Raw genomic sequence first — 21665 nt, 5'->3', positions numbered from 1 at the left:
TTTCTTCACTTTACTACTATTTCTTAACTTTATAGTAGTTTTTAAAGCGATAGAATTAACTCATGGTTCGAATTATTTACACTTATTCTCGTTACATTGTACTAAAACTTGTGAATTTGATAGATCTGAGATACGTAAATACGCATGATTCAATGAAAAGATTCATCTTTAGTCCTGATGAAAAAAAAAAATGGTAAGAAGAGAAAAATCAAAGAAGCCGCTCTCATTTTTTACTAAATGAAACAAACTGCGTATCAAATTCCTCAGTACAATGTAGTAGGATTTTTCTGTCACAGAAAAAATATATTAGTAAATCAGTTTTATGTCATAGATATTTTTAATTCATTGTTTATACTTTTATTTGTAAAAATTATACACATCTCTACAACTAGTAAATCGAGGAGATCCCTATAACAATAAAAGAGCTTGTTTTTAAAAATATATCTGACTCATATATTAAAGTCTATCGATTCCAGGTATGTTCCAGGTATTTATTGTGTCTTCGAACAATTAACTGTAAGTAAAGACAATATATTGGCCGTTTCGTCTACGTTTTTGGAAATTAAGAGTGTTTTCTGTAGCAATCAGGTTGTAATAACATGTTTGATTCTCTTTGGCATGGAATATTTTTTCAGCAAACGGCACTAAATTTTGCCTGATCCGATAAAATGAGTACTAAAGGAAAGACCATGTATAAAGATCGGTTAGTAATTAGGCGATGATCAGTGAACCTCAAACAATTTTTAAAATTTCAAATTTAATTCCAATCATTTGAAAAGTAAATTATTTTTATTTCATATATTTTATATTCACTAAGAATGTTGGATTTTGAATATAATATTTATATTTTAATTTATTACACACAAAATTTATTTTATTAATGACATTTTAAATATAGTAATCATTCAGTGTACTATACTATACTCATCATCATCATCATCCACTCTTTATTTATCACGTCCACTGCTGGACATAGGCCTACCTTAAACTTCTCCATTCTTTACGATTCTGTGCTCTTTATTGCCAATTTTTGTTGTTGTCTTCCTCTACTACATTTGTCTGTTTTTTGCCTCCAATTTGTAATTTTGCTCGTCCATCGTGAGTCGTGCATTCTCGCTACATGGCATGCCCAGTTCCATTTCAGTTCCGCTATGCATCCCACAATATCATCAATACTCGTCCTTCTTCGCAGATCTTCGTTTCTTATTCAATCTCGTAACATCACTCCCAGTATAGACCGTTCTATTCGTCTCTGTGTCACTCTCAATTTTGGAAGCCGTAGTCTTGGTTAGAGTCATAGTTTCCGCCCCATAGGTCATGACTGGGACCGAGAGTTATACTATACTATAACTCTCTATATAATATAATTTCTCTTATGGCACTACAGCCCACGTCAAGACCTGGCCTGGTTTTATATATTTTAAACTTTACTTCCCTATGGATTATTTGGCATTTTCTGTAAGCTCCACTTTTTTAAGAAACCATTTCTCCCTTCCTCGTCGGCCCTGACCCTACCTTCCACTGCGGTTAGTTACCCAATCTCCGGTAAGGTTGCTCAGGTTTGCCGGGGTTCACCCGTGTGATTAGGTCACACTTCTTGGAGGTGAGAATAGGAATTGAGTAGGAGTGGCTAGAGGTGTTATCAGGAAGTCACACCTTGTATTGCGCATCACTGCTCCTTTGAATTCCCCTCCTATTTTGATGTACTATATAATATACTAATTACTAATTAAGATTACTAAATAAACTAAATACTAAATACGCTTACACATAATTTATTCAATTTTATTTAATTAAATTTCTACTGATTTTTGCCTTTGCACATTGGTGGAAATTGCATAGTAATAACTATTATTTACCGTATAACGTCACCCAATGAAAATACTTTTATTCAATATCTGATACTTCACTTTCAGAGTCGCCACTAGTTGAATTATCAATGCGAATAATTAGAGGTCGTACCTCATCCACAACTTGCTCACTTTGAAAGGACTGAACGATTATATCTTCCGTGTGTCTAATACAATTTTGCCATTGTTCTGCCTTTATCTGTTCTAGCGATTCTTTCCATAAACTAAGAACGTTAGTATCACCTATTGTTTTGGACGCATGCTTACCATAATAATTTTTTGCAATACCCCAAACCAACTCAATTGTATTGTAGTGGCAATGGTAGGGCGAAAGTCGAAGAACTTCATGGCCATATTTAAGAGCCATTTGAGCCATGCTTACCATAATAATTTTTTGCAATACCCCAAACCAACTCAATTGTATTGTAGTGGCAATGGTAGGGCGAAAGTCGAAGAACTTCATGGCCATATTTAAGAGCCATTTGATCGATGACAAATTTCTTTTGAATTTTGTTCGCTTTACACCTTCGCAGTAAATCGGCTTTTAAAAATATGTTACTGTGATTAATTTTTTTTTTGTTAACCACGTCTTTAGTTCTTCTTTTGTCCAGCCGCTTGAAGAAATTTTCTCTTCTACTTTTGAGTGATAGGATGCATTATCCAGCACTATAATGGATGGTCGCTCTAATTTTTTTAACAAATTCTTTTCAAACCATTCTTCAAAAATTTTTGCATCCATATTTCCGTGGTAATCATCTGTACTCCTTGTGGTCGAAAAAATTAAGCTTGCGTCGGGAATGAAGCCCTCATCATTTCCGGCATGAAGTATGATGAATCGTTTACCATTACTGGAACTAAGAGGAATAGCATTTCGTGGTGCCATCTTGCCAGGATGATTTTGACATATTTCGTTTAGCGAAAATCAAAGTTTCGTCTAAAAATCCATCTTGCCTTTGATTGTCAAAGGTTTTATTGTTGATGTATTTTCTTAAAAAATGCCACTGTTTTGATACAATATTAGAGAGTTCACACAATACTTCTCTATTATTTGTCTTTTTATATCGAAAACCTAAATGTTTCAGTACTCTCGACAAACTGGTTAAACTAATATCACACAGTTTCTTGTCCCTTATTTTTTGCAATACAGCACTCTTTGTTACATGTTCTTTAGCTTTATACATATCATTATATAATATTTTTAATTGCTAACTTAATTGACTGCGGCAAATCTAAAGTTCTCAGGTGTCGACGATTTTTCTTATTTACTTTATTTATTTCATTCTCACTCATGCTGTCAGTTCTCCAGAATGTCCTCTCTGAGATGCCACAAGCATCACCCATGTTATTTTTTTCCAAATTAAAATAACTTTTCACTTTCAGCAGTAAACGCCGTTCTTCTGGAGCTAACACTCTACGTTTCGACTGTTTTATTTTCTTCCAAATTGCTCATTTTACTTTATTTAAGCACCCCTATGAATACAACTACTACAACTTGAAAAGAATGAGGAGTCCTACAACAGACAAAGCAATGGAACACAAACAGCCGATACTATATCGTATAAAGACGATAAGTTAAACACTGAGATTGTAAAAATTGTTCGCATGTTTTAAATAACATTTTTGCCGATTGACCATTTTACTAATGTTATTAGTATAAAAGATTAGTATATACTAAGATATTAAATAATACCAGATCATTTAATTTTGAACCATCAACAAAAATGTAATAAGTATATGATGACAAGTATTTGCTGGTAACACGATCTTTACAGTTATCGCCGCCGTTGTATATATTTCTTTGTCGATAAGTCTTTTTATAACAGCGAGTCTACTTTTTGCAACTCGATTATATCTGCAATAAATCATTTTAACTTTTAGGCTCCTTATGGTCAAAGATTTTCAGATTGCCTTTCTATTTAAAATTAGGTTTATCGATTCTGCTTTTTGAATACAAAAATATAAGGTCTTTTAAAATTGGATAGGTATACTATGTATTGTCTATTTTACATTATTGTTTACCGAGTTGTTATGTCCTCTCCATGTTAATTATATAGGCACTAACACAAAGACAGTGGGAAGACAACTTTTTCAAAAGTTTATAGTTTGACATAAGTAACTCGTTCGAGGGCCAGAGACCATATAGTTTTTGTCCTGGAGGGAGAAGGATCTTACCTGCCAAAGAAGTAAAGTACCTGCGAGTAGTCCTAGATACGAGGCAAACTATTGGTGGGCGAGAGAATTACAGTGCTGTTAGGGATTATGCCTAATGTGGGATGACGAGGGACTGCCAAAAGGAGAATTTTAATGTGAAGTCGTTCACTCTATTGTACTTAGGTACTCTTCGCAGCACCGGTATGGCAAAAAGTGGTTAACATCAAGAAATACCCGATAATGCTAGAGAAAGCACAAAGAAAAGCACTACTAATAGTAGCACATGCATACAGAACAGCATCAACGGTGGCCATACAAGTTATCGCGTTTGTTTTACCCATTTATCTGGTGATGAAGGAAAGGGCAGAAACGTACGGAAAGAATGAGCAGGAGAAAATATTAGCTAGTATTAATTTCAAATATTGCAGTATGGATGAAGTGCGATGACACAGATACTAATTAATTTTTCACCCAGTTCTTAACAGAGCACGACTGCATCAGGACCTACCTGGAAAGGACAGGGAATGTTGCGGATGGAAACTGCGGAGAGTGTAGAGTGGCTGAATTATGCAGAAAGACAGGTAGGGTAAGTCCAAACAGCATAATGCAGGTAGCAATTAGGGGAGATACTAAATACAAGACAATACTGGAGGCGGCAACTCAAATTGTCAGAATGAAGGAAATTTTAGAGAGATCTGCAGCAAAGATAAGAAAGAGAGAGGAGCCGGGCTATTCATGTGATGCACCATGCACCGATCTGGATAGGACCTACCGCATGAGTAGTCCGGATGAGGAAGTGGACTTTAGTTGGTAGGCAGGGAGCAACAGGTATATCTGTGAGTACGATTCTTCTAGGGGGCTTCGTGTGGATGGGTCTTACCACCGCGAATCCAACACACTCCAAGTAATCCTTAATGGGACATGGCCTTGGTATGGTATTTAGAAGATTGACCACTTCCTTCCGATAAAAAAAATATACATCTACTTCTAAAAATATTTAAAAAAAAACATGTGAACATCATCAAAATCGAGCACGCTTGTAGAATCCTGTTTCTCGTTTAGAGTAGCTAAACTTTTTCTATTTTTATCGTAAGAGGAAGTAAAAATTTCCGGTTTTAAATTTTTTCCTCGCATAACTTTTAAAGTTGAATCTGAATCCGTCATCAATTTTTTCCTTGTCTATTCAATTTGTGGCTGCACTAATTTCTGGATCACCTGGATGTATAGACATATATTCAGACGAACTGCACAAAACTAAAAGATTGATTTTTTAAATTTCTTGTAGTGATCTGAAACTACTTATATCGAAGTTGCAAATATCATGCGGCATCTAAACTTACAGTTTTTATGGTATTTGAGAATAAATACACCCACCAAAATTATTCATGACCCCGTTTATGGAATAATCGGACGTTTATTTCTGCTGTCACGCTGTCAGGTAAATTTCGTAAACATTGCTAACTTCACACAAGACTGGAAGATACACAACGTCAAATTGCCAATAATTATTTGTTATTTTTCACTAATTTTCCAAGTAAACTTTTTTCAATGTAAAAAAAAAATGTCTGATTTAGTATCAAAATGCGTTCTACGAGTAGAAGTAAAGGAATCGCGTCAAAATCAAGGTAATATTTCAGATAAACTATTTTTATAAAAAAAAAATATTAACCTTTAAGAATTGGTACAAAATCCATTTGTTATGTACTATCGATTTATAATTAACATTTAAAGCATAGCAACTACATTACTATGCAATAAAAATTTTTGTTCTTAATTTAAAAGTCTAAAATATATTTTCAAATAAAAAAATGTTATTTTTATATAGATTTAAGAGGTGCAGAAGCTGTAGTGAACACAGAGAGTAGACTGAAAAATCGGGGACAAAGAAGAGCGAGGGATATTAGTGTTGAAACATTTCCCAGTCGCCTCGAAAGTCCCAGAGATGACTGGGGACTATTACCAAAATATTCTAGAGAAGTTACTCCTGTTAGTGAGTCACCAAAAGATGCTGTAGAAAAGGACAACGAAATTGGATTTTTCAGTGGTAATCCCTTTGTTGAAATTACCAAAGGTATCCTTCATCTTTATAAGGAGGAGTAAGTAGTTGATATTTTATTTAAAATCAATAAAACTTTGAATAATATCAATGTTCCTCAGACTGGTTTACTTCAGAAGTTAAGATAACAGATTAAAATGTATGTAATAAATTCATAGTTTCACTCTTAACATTTATCATTTGAATGTTATGTTTCTTCTGCCTCTCAATATCATAGAAGACATAGAAACTATAATACAAAATAGTCCAGATATGAGAGATTCAAATTTGATAAATTGTAGTAAAGACACTATTTCTTTCTTGCCATAATACTCAGTTTTGTGTTTCTATGATTTCACAAGTATTGAAAATACAATAAATATATTGTTGTTACTCCTATTACATGGTCTACTATATTGAATGAAACAAAAACACATTCCTGTGTGAAACAAAAATTCAAATAATAGATAAGGAAATCACTGTTTTTCTTTGTTTTGGTATTATTGGTTTCATAATTAACTCATGTTTATAGTAACACTGATTATTATATATCTGAACATCTATATCAGATAAAATATAATTTTATGTTTATTTATTCATGTACATTAGGTCTAATTGGGAAAAAGTAATGCATGAGTATAGAAAACCATGATAGAACTTACAAATAAATTATTTGTGTTTAATATTCCAACTTTGGAGAACTGAATGTTAATATAACAGATTTCTATGAATTTTGTTTGATTTAACATGTTATTCTAAATGTTATATTTTAACATATGTTTGTTAAATATGTTATTTTAGTGTCCTTACAAGCAGAAAAGATGCCCTTACATTGTGTATGTTAGGAGTACCAACTACTATGGCCTGTCATGATCTGCTGTCATTTACAGCACCATGCCATGATGATATTTCTCATATAAGGGTTTTAAGAGATTCTATGCCCAACCAATACATGGCTCTGTTAACGTAAGTATAGATTTAAGTAAATGAACATTTTGTATTGGTTAAGTGAATTATCTAGGTGTTCCAAAATAGTAATATATTTTTTTAAACACATTCTTGACAAGGAAGTGCAATTTTCTCCTATCAATCTGAAAACATATATATTGTGTTCTTGGACTTTTCCACTGTCCAATGCTTCTTTCAGAGTAATTTTTTTCTGTATTTATTTTCCTTTTACCTCAGGTATACCTAAGATCGGGATACTTGCTATTTAACTATCAGAATTCACATTGTCTTAAAAAATATTTAAATATTTTTTTGCAATAATTATATAATTTTCAAATAAATGACATGAATTTCTTCTTCCCAATGTTAAACATTGCAGATGTGGTATCATTACAACTAAAAGAGTGAATAAAGCTATTAAATGTTTGATTTTGCAGAAGATTAAAGCTGTTTGGGTTGTATAATTTGATCACTTGATCACTCTGCTGAAACAGCTGTTCTCAAGGGATCTATTAGCGAAATCTTTGATAGGTAACGCAATAACACAAATTTTTGTGTGTCAAGTGTTTGTTTAGTCAATTATTATTTTACTGTAGCCTTATATTGAAAAAATTATTTTATATAAATACATATTAGAAAAAAGTTAAAGTAAAGAGCAAAAAAGGATACTCAACGAAACATTTGTTTTATGTGAATAAAAATGTCCAATATGAATATAAAAATCATTCTGATTTATAGATTTTTAATAACTCAATATTTCTGTTTTAAGATTTAGAAACCATGATGCTGCAGTTGAGTTTTATTTAACATTCAATGGCACTCCGTTTAGTAGTCTTGAACCTGACAGTATTTGCCGCATAGTATGGGTTTCTAAGGTAGAATGGGCCCATGATGGAGTGCCACCACCTGGTCACACCGAACTTCCAATATGTCCAGTATGTCTAGGTATGTATAAATTCAGGGTTCATAACAAAACTACATGAACAATTATTTATTTATTTGTTTATTTATTTATTCTCAACTGATTGTTGCCCAATAAGATTAACAATGTTTACAATATTTATATTCCAATATACTTATTTAAAAGAAATTTTCAGTGTATACCTATCTAAAAAAATTTCAATGTACGTGTGTGCTAATTAAAAAAGCAATAAAACGACATAAAATATAAACATCACAAACTGAATTACGTAGTTTAGTTTTTCATATCAAATGATGACTACCTATTCCACAGCTACTCAAATAAACACATGCCTGAGACCAGAAATGAATTCGGCTTTTGCTACAAAAAAAATCTAGATCTGGGTCATTATTTGCCCATCTTAGTGCTAGAGATAAAAAATCATAAGTTTTTTTGAAAGTAGCAATTATTTCTCAGGATAACAATTAGGTTTCAGGAAGGAATGGAGCACAACTCTTGGTATTCTTGACCTAATTAGCACTTGAACACTGTTTTGTTTTGTGACTCAAGTTAGGCATTTGATTGTATGGACCATGGGATATTCCTAAAAAAACTACATAGGTACAACTTCTGCCCACAGAGTGTCAAGTTGATCCAATCATACCTCGAGAACAGGGTACAATCTGTGTGGATGTCAGAGGTGTTGTCAGGGGAGAGTGTTGTTAATATTTTTGTTCCTCAGGGCACCGTCCTTGGATCCATACTATTTCTAATATATATACCATTCTCTCCTTCGCAGCTGACACACTTGAGGACTTCCTTAGGGGTTCCAGGTCTGCACTGTCAGACACCAAAGAGTGGCTCTGTGTTATCAGGCTCCTGGTTAATGAAGCAAAGACCAACAGGGTCGTTTTGCTCTTAGGGAGATCCAGGCTGAAAACGCAGATGTCATAAGTGTGAAGATCCTTGGGGTACACCTGGACCCCAAGCTTCAATGGGGTCAACATATTGACTATGTAAAAATCTATCAAAGAACTTATATGTGCTCAGAAATTCTCATTTTTCACTCTCATCTGACATATACACTTTTGGTCTACGTCTGCACCAGAAGAGGGGCAGATGCGGATTCTTATCACTACTGGGTCGAAAGTAGGGTAAGGGCCAGAAATTTACACATTTAAAAAATTAAATAGGTTCTAAACATGAACAATACAATGTAGAAGGACTCAAAAATACAAACAAAAATAGAGAATATAAACAAAATATAACCATCAAACTAGAAAACAGACTAAAACATAAATGAAGAGTGGGAAAGGTGCAGAAACATCATAAAAAAAGCAGCTAAAGAATGACTAGGTATGGAAGGTAAACAAAGAAGAAGAACAACAAATGTTTTCACGAAGAATGTCAGATTATAACAGACAGAAAAACAGCATATTTACTGATGTAACAGGGGCACAAGACCCGACAAGCAGAGGAGGAATATAAATAACTATGCAAGGAAAAAAAATCCACCGCAGAAACAAAAGATAAACAAAGAATTTTAAGAACTACAAAGTAGCGAATAGAGACGAGAAAATTTTACCAGAAACTGAACAAAAGCAAAAAAGAATTCAAACAAAAGAAGTGTGAAGAGATAAGGAGGGTAATATATTGACAGAACATAAAGAAAAACTAAGAAGATGGAATTCCTGAATATGAAGAAAATTATAAAAACTATAGAAGAAAACAAAAGAATGGAAGCACTTAGGGGAAAAATCGAAAATGGCAGAAAGGAAATCTTTTAACTTTCTACAAAAATGGGAATATAGTTTCAGTTACGCCAGGCATATTACATATAGTGGAAAGTTTCTATGAAACATTATATCAAAATCAAATTATTCCAGAGCTCATCGAACAGCCAATACAAAAGGTTCATGTATTGGAGGATCGGAGGATACCAGATGTATCATGGGAGGAAATTCAACATGCTTTTAAAAATACAAAAAATAATAGAGCTCCGGAGGAAGATGGTGTAGTCATTAAGACAATTACACTAGGAGGTCCACTTTTGATGTCATAAATTTAATTAAATTTAATCTATATCTCCATAACGAAAACATTCCAAATAAATGGAAAAATTTGGTTACAGTCTTCCTTCATAAAAAATGAGATTAATTAGATCTTGAAAACTATAGGCCCAATAGCTTACTAAACCACCTATACAAGCTCTTTACTTGAATACTGGCAAATGGATTGGAAGTAAAACTCAATTTCTACCAGTCAGAAGAACAAGCTAGGTTTCTCTCAGGCCACAGAACAAATGACCATCTGTAGTGCCTTAAAATTCTAGTTGAAAATATCGAATATACTAGACCACTGGTTCCTATTTTTGTTTACTTTAACAAATCATTTGACACAACGGTAACAGTCGCTATCTTAAAAGCACTATCAGAGTGTAGAATAGACCACAGGTATGTGAATATTATTCGCAATATATACGAAAATTCAACAACAATTTGTAAACATTACATGACTGAACACTGTATAGTTGCTGGCATCTTTGAGATAATTCTTTTGACTAATTTGGCTCACTAAAAAGAGCCAGGGAACCGTTAAGAGGATATCAAGGTTTGAGAGGGATTATAATTTACGTGGAATTGATTATTGCCATCAGATATCTAAATGATATATACTCAGTGACATTAGAAGTGCTACACCAAGAAGGAATAATTTCTTGAATTTAATTTTTTGGCAACAGAATAACTATATTTAAAACATGTTCTGATAACAATACCAATGTTTTATCTTTTCTACTTTTTGTAAAAATAAAGTTTTATCTTTAAATTTTTTTGTGAAGAGACCGATTTGTGAAAACCGGTTGGTATAGAAATTTTTAGTTATTATTCCTCAGTCTAATTGTATTCAGTGTAAGAAAATGCCTGGAGTTCAAAGACACCAAAATTACCACCATGTTAGCGATTTGGACAGGGGTAGAATTATTGCGTATAGAGATATGGGTTTGTCATATCGCAATGTTGGCCGTCGTGTTAATTGTACGGCAATGGTATACAATACGAAGATGTACGGTAATACGAAGGTAGAGGAACACGAAGAAGACCAACAGGTCAACCAAGGCGTACCACAGAGCGTCAAGATAGGCGCTTTAGATTACCGGGTCTGCGAGACCGTTTTGCTTCTACGCGTCAAATTGCTGACCATAAAATTGGAGTAGTAGGTAGACCTATTAGTATGCGTACACTATACCGTCGCAAACGAGCCTTTGGACTAGTTTCATTCCGCCCACGACTAGTGCTTCCTTTGACTGCGGGCCACTGTCATCAACGTTTGAATTGGTGCTGAGAACGGCAGCATTGGGTGGCAGAATGGCGTAATGTAGCATTCACCGATGAATCACGATTCTGTTTAGGAATGCATGATGGTCGTAGAATGGTAAGACGCCGCCGTGGAGAGCGACGAGATATCGGGTTTGCTGTAGAGAGGCTTGTACACAGAACTAATGCTTGTACACAGGACTAATGCTTGAACTAATAATTTGGGGGCTATTGCCTATGATAGCCGATTAACACTTGTGTTTATTCGAGGCAATATGACAGCTGCGCGTTATGTTGATGACATCTTACAAACCACTTTACTGTCTTATCTCGACGGCCGTCGAGACGTCCTTTTTGAGCAAAACAACACGCGTCGCCATATTGCTCGTCAAACTATGGACTTTCTCCAAGAATCTGGCGTTAATGTTTTGCCCTGGCCGCCCCGTGCTCCGGATTTAAATCCTATCAAACATGTATGGGATATGATAAGAAGGAGACTGTCCACTTTACACCATTGTCCAATTGTCCACAGACTCTGGCACAGTGAATACATGAAGTTCAAGTTGCTTGGAACGAGGTGCCACAGGCAGACATCGATCATCTCATTTTGTCAGTGCCTAGACGTATACAGGAGTGTATTCAGCTATGGGGTCGCTAAACACATTATTAATTTTTTTTTTGATTACTTGTTAATAACAAATCTTAAAAACGTTTTCGTTCGTTTCATTCTTGATGTAAATCTACCATATTGCCAAAAAATTATTTCTTCTGGGTGTAACACTTCTAATTTCACTGAGTATATTTAAGTATGCAAAATTAAAGCAAACATTAAGGTGCAAGCATTGAATTTCTTAATACTGCTCAACATTGGGTCAAATAGACTCTCGGGAAATAGACATCGAAATGTCAAGATATTATTTAACAAACATTCCATGGTTGTACAATATACTATTATTTACATTGTTATATAATTTTTAGAACGCATGGATGAATCGGTGGATGGTGTTTTGACGATTCTTTGTAATCACGCATTCCACGCTAGTTGTTTGGAACAGTGGGGCGATTCCACCTGCCCAGTTTGTAGATGTGTACAAAGTCCAGAGCAAGCAGAAAGTTCAGAATGTGAAGAATGCGGCAGTTCTGTACCTTCCCCTGATTCTCTCTGGATATGTTTGATCTGTGGTCATGTAGGATGTGGAAGGTAGGTGCTAGTTAATATATATATATATATATATATATATATATATATATATATATATATATATATATATATATATATATATATATTGTAAAGACTACGACCGTCAATTTATATTTCTAAAGTATTTAACTAGTGAATTCAGAGGTTTAATCGGTAATTCAGGTTGGCAAATAAAAAAAGAAGTCAACTACTTCATAAGTTTATCGAAGACATTTCGCTTTATATTTCTAAAGCTTCATCAGTTCTCTAAAATATAACAGATGACATAGAGTTTATAAGAAATACAGATGTTAATAGTTCATAACTTACAACTCAATATGTATTATCGATGTTATTATATATCTACTGTAAACTTTACTCATTATTTAAAACTAACAACAAAAAAAAACATATTTTATATATATTTTTTTATATTGTAGAGAACTGATGAAGCTTTAGAAATATAAAGCGAAACGTCTCGATAAACTTATGAAGTAGTTGACTTCTTTTTTTATTTGCCAACCTGAATGACCGATTAAACCTCTGAATTCACTAGTTGAATACTTTAGATATATATATATATATATATATATATATATATATATATATATATATATATATATATATGTATATATATATATATATATATATATATATATATATATATATATATATATATATATCTCAAAACTTTCAGCAAAAGCTTGCTACTGCTTTGATGAAATAAGTAAAATATTATGGCGTCGGAACAAAAATTCACACAGATTGTCTGAATCGGAATCAATAGAACGATATATTAGTTATTTCAGTACCTCTACTTCGTCAGCCGTTCGAGCTGATTCCGATTCAAACCAAAAAGTCTAACTAATGTCTTTAAAATCTTCCCACTTTCAGTGGTTCGAGCACAGAGGTGCCACCTGCTTTGGTAGCGAAGAACTAAACAATTAAATGAATAATTGTTTTCTGTCCTCTAGCCTGTCGAAAATTTGCAAATATATAATATAAGTGCTCGTTAGAGTCAAATACACTGTTTTTTTCTCGTGCATTTTTTAATACATCAGCTCCAAAACGGCATAAAACGTATCGAAACGCAACGGAATCAGATACAACTTTTAATGTTTTCTTATAAAATTTATTTTTCAAAGCCACTACAAGATAAAAATATAAAATACATATATTTATCTCTATTCCTTGAAATTTTCCGTTGAGTTCATATAAATTCAATTTTTTTCTAATTTGAATTATTATACAATTTGGTTTGTAGCTGCCAGTATTTTGCTACTTTTGTCACAATTTATTTTTTGGCACTATAACATTTGTGTGCCGTATGTATTTGGACATTGGACATACTGCATATAAAATCTTATATATTATGTCTAAGCATTTATTCACGAGAATGATTTTTAAAGGGGAAATTAATTTTAGGTACCAAGGAGGACATGCAGCTTCACATTATAGAGAAACTGGTCATTGTTATGCCCTACAACTAGGGTCCCATCGTGTGTGGGATTACAAAGGTATAGTTACAATAATTATTTTAGTTTTTCGACGTCTTATGTGTAAATATACTTTTGGATTGTATGTTATTTTACTCTATTGTATTACTCTCATTTTTCTCATATGCTTATGCAGTTTCAGGCTTTGGATTAGGATTTAGATCCTCCTTTATCTAATTCTTCTCCACATATTTCCCACGTTTCTCCACATGATTTCTCATGAGTTTAAGCTTTTGTAAGACCTCTTGTTGTTATTCTTTCATTGTTATATCAGGTTTTTCTGCAACTATTACTTTATTTTCTACATTTTTTATCTGTATTCTTTCTCTAAACTTTTTTGAGTAGTGTTCGTTCTATATTTCAGATTTCTCCTTTCCCACTCTTTTTTCCATCTTTGCATTCATTTCCTTTTTCTGTTGTATTACCCAAAAATTCCTTAAAATCTATCTTTAATTAGACTATAGGAACAACGAATATAGAAGCACACTACAAAGTAATTTTTTGGTATATGCTGTGACAGAACATTTGACTTTTTTACTTGTGTTCCCCTCAACACCAGGGAGCGCTCATGTGATCCCCCTTTATCACCGCACCGTCCCTCGTCCACAAACTACTACTGCTTCTGAAATATGAAAACTGAATCTTTTTAGAACTATAAACAATATTGGGATTCAAATTTTTAATTTAAATGTGCAGAAATCTACAGATAATATAAAAAATTTTATGCGGTGGCCATCTACAGGAGTATTTTGAAATATGCTTTTATATCGTAGACTTATATATAAAATAGATTGATCAGGTCGGCAGTCCAATGTCAACAAGATCTCTTCAACTAATTTACTGTATCTCTCTCTAGCTCGTTATTTTATTTTACTCTCTCTCTCTCTCGTCTTGATGTCAAGTGATAGTAGTAGTGTGGGGGGGGGGGTAGCATAGACCTATATGTATATGTCCATGGTGAGGGGTTTTATGGATGTCTATGTTTCTATCTCTCTATATCTTGTTATTTTATTGTACTCATTCTCTCGTCTTGATGTCAAGGTCTATGCGTATAACCACTATATTCATCTATATTCGTTGAGATGGACTTTGGATCCACCAATGGGACTTTTATTTTCTATTCCATTGTTTTCCATTGTAATTTGCTACGTACTTATATAGTGTGCATCTCATTTAGAACATCTTAAAATTTGTATGAACTTCTTATTTTTAGGTGATAATTTTGTACATCGACTTCTTCAGAATAAAGCTGATGGAAAGCTTGTACCATCAGAAGGTCCTCCTGCAGAAGCTGAAGGAGCTCAAGAAAAAGTTGATTCCGTACAACTTGAATTTACCTATCTTCTTACTTCACAATTAGAGGAACAACGAATGTATTTTGAAGATAAAATGTGTTTGTAAGTATTATTTTAAATCAGTATTTTGAACAAACTACAGAACTATTTTTTTACCAAAATATATAGTTCAGTGTCTAATTTAATGGTTAAATTTGGTATTATATATCAATTATATTATCAATAATCATCTAATATAAATTTTTCCTTGTTATCACTCTTATATTGTTCGAAAACTGTTACAACTCAGTTTTTCAATCTTTCAAAACATTCATAATACAAATACCAATACATTAAGTAAACAACACTAAACCTAACATTCAACAGTGAGATAAGATGGTATATATAACAACGTGTAAAGAAAATATACCCTTTCACATACCTTTTATTAAACGGTATGTAGATGATTTGATTTTATCGGTCCCTGAAAACAAAGTAACTGATGTTTTAAAGACCTTTAACGCCCAATGTGAACACCTAAAGTTTACGGTTAAGAGAGAGGCTGATTTTAGACATGCTTATCCATCGTGGCAGTGATGGCATCCTAAGGACGGAGTTTTATCGTAAACCTTGTTTTACTATATTACTTTGATAACTAGGGTTATCAACTTGTCACACATCGAGTTCAGGGACAAGGGACTAAAAAAGTTGAGATCTATACTACTAGAGAACTGCTATCCCCTAGGGCTTTTAAATAAACTCATTTTCGGTTCTCCTTTTCCTTCGCAATTTTCTGATAACCAAAATTTTCATAATAATGAGGTCTGACAATTGACATTGACATACAACACATCAGTAGTACCATCTAAAATAACTTATGGTTGCCTACCCTACATTCCAGTTCTGACACCTAAGCTAATGAACATTTTCAAAAATGTTAGTGGCTTAAAAATTACAACTAAGAATGTGAAAACGCTATCGAAGTTATACACAAAAACAAAAGATCCTTTCAAAATACAGGAGTCATCGAATGTTGTATATTCTATACCGTGTACCAATTGTAACAAAGTGTACATCGGATATTAATCATCTCGTAATTTCCACAGTAGGGTGATCTCACATCGTAGTGACATAAAAACCAACAAAAATAAATGCATGTGCACTTACAGAACATGCGTTAACTTTGAAACATGAGTTTAATTTCGAAGATTCCTGTATTTTGGCAAAAGCAAAAAACCATTCAAAACGTGTTTTCTTGGAAATGTGTTTCATAAAATCCAGTACGTCTTGCATAAATAAAAAGTATGACATATATAAACTGAGCAACATTTATTGTAATTTACTGGAAAAACATCAAAAATAAAATAAATATTTAACTCTACATATACACGTCATAATATACCTGTATGTATAACATGTTGCATACCATTAAGACAGGTTTAAAAAGTAAAATTACTCATGATGGGCTTCTTGGTTCTTGAAAAGAAATACAATATTAAGAACACCTAATTACGTTTTAATCATATTGTTTTTTCTTTCTGTTCTCTATGTATCAGAGTTAAAACACACCATCAAAAGATGTCATAAACTAAGTTTTACTATCCTTACCTAAATTTTAGAATGTATTTTGTCCATTATTTTATATTTTATATTTGTGTTATTAATGTTGAGTGTCAAAGCTTTGTGTGTCTTGAAAAAGGAATAAAACAATTCCGAAAGCTAGACAAAAAGTCAAAAGAGTGTTCCTTTAACATCCCGGCCAAACTTCTGACTGCAGCCCTAATAAACTATGTAGTTTGTATATACAGGGTGGTCCTTAAGTAATTGTACAAACGAAAACCGTAAATTCTACACTTTAAAATATTACGATTTAAGACAAATTGCTTTAATAAAATGTTTATATTGAGAAAGATACAGGGTGTTAAAGTGCAAATTTAAAATTCTATTTTTCGCTATAATCATGTTTGTAAAGATTTATGCATAAAAATTTACAACTGGGTACTTATAAATATGAGAAATTATAATTTGATGCACACTTTGATGTAGCTGATAGAGGGCGCCACATATGCCACATATGTGGCATAAATTTGCACTTAACTTTTTTGCTGTTTGAGTTACCTGTATTTTTGATAAAAAATCTTAAAGATACATTATTTTAACAAAAAAAAGGTATACTTCTTAATAACTTCAAAACTTAACAGTTTTCGTGATAATCGCATTTTACAAATCAGCTGCATAATTCTGATTTAAGGCAATTACTCCAGGCAACAAAGGAAAAATAGACAAAAACATTAATAAATCTAAATTTTGGTATAAAATACCTTTAACTAAAGTTAATAGTTAACGAAATATTAAATAAAATAAATATATCAGCAGGATAATTAATAATAGGATTTGACAAAAACAGAATAATAGGATTTTACATCAAACATTTTACGTTTTATGTTAAATTAAAGTCATAATCAAAACATTTTGTTTACAAACCAAATTAAGAAATAGTTAAACTAAATAACATAACTTTTTGTCAAAGTAAGTGTTCCATATGTCCACCATTTTCTTTAATTCATTTGTCAATATATTAAATAAAAGATTGTCTCATGTTAAATAGCATCATTGGTTCTAAAGAAACTGCTGCCGTATTTATTTCTTCCCATAGTTGGTTGAGAATGTTTATGGGATTCTTATAGACACGTTGTTTTAATACGCCCCATACACCAAAATCGAGCGGATTAAATTCTGGACTACGTGGTGGCTATAATCTATAATGGATGAATATATTCTTTTGGATACATATCCAAACCTTATGGTATATTATGGAACTACATCTTATTTGTGGCAGAGGTTAAATAATGTGTTAAACTGTGATGTATTTGATTAATGGGATACTTATATAAACACGGAATAACCTATCGATGTCATTACTTATTTATATGATTACGTTACAGCTTACGAGTAACTATAATTACATCTCGAACAAATGGTCTGTTATGATTAACTAACGAACTAATATTATGCTGAACTAAATTACCTGTGTGTTTACTATATTTATAACAATATCGGTTATTAGTCCAACGATGATGTTTTTGTAAAAATGCTGAGTCTTTAAGGTTAGATTGGTAGAAAAAGTATATGAAACAAGACACATATATGTTATTAATACCCTGGCTTTAGTTTCTAATTGTTTTAATAAAAATGGTTAAATAATTTACGTCATGAATGATAAGTATTCTTCTGGAATTTTTTATAAATTAAATAATTATATCAATATCTCACCACATTGCAAAGGAATATGAGTGCCACGATCATTCCAACGTTCAGAACAGTTATATTTAAGTATGTTCTCACTGCCTTCTCTCTAGGATGTGGTGGTGTACCATCTTACATAAACCACATATTTTGTGTTTTTAGCATTTTACAATAGGGAAAAAGTAATACAACTCCAGTAGGTATAGAAACTTAAGAAGCGATAGAAAAGGGAAATTGTAAACATGATGACGGCCAACGTCTGAATACGGACACGGCACCTAAAGAAGAAGATGAAGAATATTTTCTTCAATAAGACATTTAGCAGCCATAACAAAAATTTTGTAACGTTACATTATCATCTTTGGGTTGTTGTAATAAGAATAAACTGTGAATTATGCTTATCTACAGGTATTCAGTGCTTCACCGCACAAATATTACAACTAAGGATTATTATGCAGCTGACTTATAAAATGCGAATATCTCGAAAACGGTTAAATTTTGAGGTTATCAACAAGTATATCTTTTCCTTGTAAAAATAATGTATCTTTATTATTTTTTAACACAAATAGAGCTAACTTTAAGAGCAAAAAAGTTAAGCGCAAATCTATGTCACACATGTGGCATATGTGGCGCCCTCTATCAGCTACATTAAAGTTTGTATAAAATTATAATTTATCCCACTTTAAAGCATCCAATTATAAATTTTTGTCTAAAAATATTTACAAACGTAAAAGTTATAGCGAAAAATAAAATTTTAAATTTCCACTTTAACACCCTGTATCTTTCTTAATATCAACATTTTATTAAAGCAAGTTGGCTTAAATCGTAATATTTTAAAGTGTAGAATTTACGGTTTTCGTTTGTACAATTACTTAAGGACCACCCTGTATATATATATACAGGGTGTCCCAGACTAATTTACCCACGCTATATCTCTTAAACGAATAGAGATTTTCGAATGAGACAAATAGTGGTCTATTCTACTTGTAATACACTTAAATATGGCGTAGAAAAAATCATCCCCTAAATATTAATCCCTTAGTTACAACCCCTAACTTTAATTTTTTTAATGGCACCCTGTATATTTTTTTATAGTTTTGGATGTGGTCTTCTATCGTCTATTCAGCAGATTTATTAAAAATAAAATCGGTTTGTAAATAATCAAGAAATCAATTTATTTTTTATTTTTGTTAATGAAGTGTCCCAGATTAATTTATCCAGGCTATATTTATTAACAAAATAGAGATTTTTTTAAAGGGACAAAAACTGTTCTATTCCATTTGTAATACACTTTAATATGGCGAAGAAAACATCATCCCCTAAATATTCATCTCTTAGTTACAACCCCTAACTTAAATTTTTTAATGGCACCCTGTACATTTTTTATAGTTTTGGATGTGGTCTTCTATCGTCTATTCAATCGATTTTTTAAAAATAAAATGGGTTTGTTAAGTATCGAGAAAATATCAGTTTATTTTTTATTTTTGTTAAATTAATCAAGATAGCCTTAAAAAATAGAATAGAAAAGAAATATTATGCTTTATTATCATTGAAAATTTTACTATTTTAACTACTTAGTATAACTTCTTACGTGCGTACGAAGTACACAGTCTTTTTATTTAAACGTTATTTTTAATTTTTCAAAATTTAACTAACTAATATTATTTACATTAAATGTTCGAATTGTAACCCACCTGCTGCAACACACATTTCGAATCGTTCCAGAAGATTTCTGGTACATGTGGCTCGAATCATTTCTGGAGTAATTTGGCGACATGCTTGTCTTATTTTTTCTTTTAATTCCTCTAAATTTTGCGGTTTTGATTGACAAACAATATCTTTTATCGCTCCCCAAAAGAAAGAGTCAAGAGGTGACAAATCACATGAACGTGCGGCCCACATAATTTCTGGAGAGTTGTTTGCTATCCAGTGGTTATCAAAACGGTTTTGTAGGTGGTCGTTAACGATTCTCGCATTATGCGGAAGAGCTCCGTCTTGTTGCCACCACATTTCTTGACGCTCATGAAGAGGAATATCTTCTATCAAATCGGGTAGAATGTTTTCTAAAAAGTCTAAATATTGAACACCTGTTAGAGTGCCGTTAAAATTTTTATACCCCAAATATTCTGAAATCTTGTTTCTATCATCCAATGTGGGTTCACGGGAGACCAATAATTGGAATTGTTATGGTTGACAACACCATTATTGTGAAAGCTAGCCTCATCACTCCACAATATTTTTGATAAAAAAAGTGGATCATCACTGATTTTTAACATCATTTTTGCAATAAACTCAGGACGTCTTTGGTCATCAGCAGGCTGTAATCCTTAAATTAGGTGCACTTTAAAAGGATGGTACTTAAAATATTTGAGAATTCTATGCACAGAACTTTTTGGAATGCCACATTCACTGGCGAGGGTTCTAACAGACACCTTGGCATTAAAATTAACATATGCTAGTACATTAATAAGGTTTTGGTTACATCTTACTGTGCGTTCAATTGTACCTCTTTTATTATTAGGAAAATGTTCCTGTCTAAGTGAGCGTTCCAAATTCTTAAAGGGTTTTTTCGCTTGGAATGTTTCGATTTAGAAACCTTTCTTGATATAATTGTCGGGAAATTCTCCTATTTTTTAGGCATTCTCCATAAATCAAAATGATATCAACGTACTCGTCAGGCGAAAATAAATAAGGCATATTGAAATGTTATAGATACACAATTACAACAAATATAATTATTACTGGTCTAATACCAAACGTCAAAAATAATAATTGTTGATAATCATGGCAACCTGAATTAAGCGTAATATCCAAGACGTAAAATAACCGCAAAAGTTTTTCAAATATTGTATTTTGTTAATTTTTGCACACTTAATTTTGCACACTGGAAGATAACGTATGCTCCTACAAAAACCAAATTTTGAAAAATTAAAAATAATGTTTAAATAAAAAGACTGTGTACTTTGTACGCACGTAAGAAGTTATACTAAGTAGTTAAAATAGTAAAATTTTCAATGATAATAAAGCATATTTCTTTTCTATTCTTTTTTTAAGGCTATCTTGATTAATTTAACAAAAATAAAAAATAAACTGATATTTTCTTGATAGGTACTTTACAAACCCATTTTATTTTTAAAAAATCGATTGAATAGACGATAGAAGACCACATCCAAAACTATAAAAAATGTACAGGGTGCCATTAAAAAATTTAAGTTAGGGGTTGTAACTAAGAGATGAATATTTAGGGGATGATGTTTTTTTCGCCATATT

The 21665-nt window shown here is 32.3% G+C and overlaps 1 protein-coding gene across 1 annotated transcript in view; it reads left to right on the top strand.

Annotated features, from left to right (window-relative positions):
* The first annotated feature begins 5460 nt into the window (after positions 1-5460).
* Positions 5461-21665, top strand: part of LOC140434568 (BRCA1-associated protein) — a 29649-nt gene continuing 13444 nt past the window's right edge. The window contains exons 1-7 of the mRNA XM_072522919.1: positions 5461-5626; positions 5827-6097; positions 6838-7002; positions 7754-7929; positions 12178-12400; positions 13805-13896; positions 15089-15272. Coding sequence (XP_072379020.1) covers positions 5563-5626; positions 5827-6097; positions 6838-7002; positions 7754-7929; positions 12178-12400; positions 13805-13896; positions 15089-15272 — 1175 coding nt within the window. The 5' untranslated portion in view covers positions 5461-5562. The remainder of the gene's footprint in view (positions 5627-5826; positions 6098-6837; positions 7003-7753; positions 7930-12177; positions 12401-13804; positions 13897-15088; positions 15273-21665) is intronic.

The sequence above is a fragment of the Diabrotica undecimpunctata genome, chromosome 2, assembly GCF_040954645.1.
Source record: "Diabrotica undecimpunctata isolate CICGRU chromosome 2, icDiaUnde3, whole genome shotgun sequence".
Taxonomy (NCBI): Eukaryota; Metazoa; Arthropoda; class Insecta; order Coleoptera; family Chrysomelidae; genus Diabrotica; species Diabrotica undecimpunctata.
The sequence above is the reverse complement of the archived record's forward strand: the minus strand, read 5'-3'. Positions and strand labels throughout refer to the sequence as shown.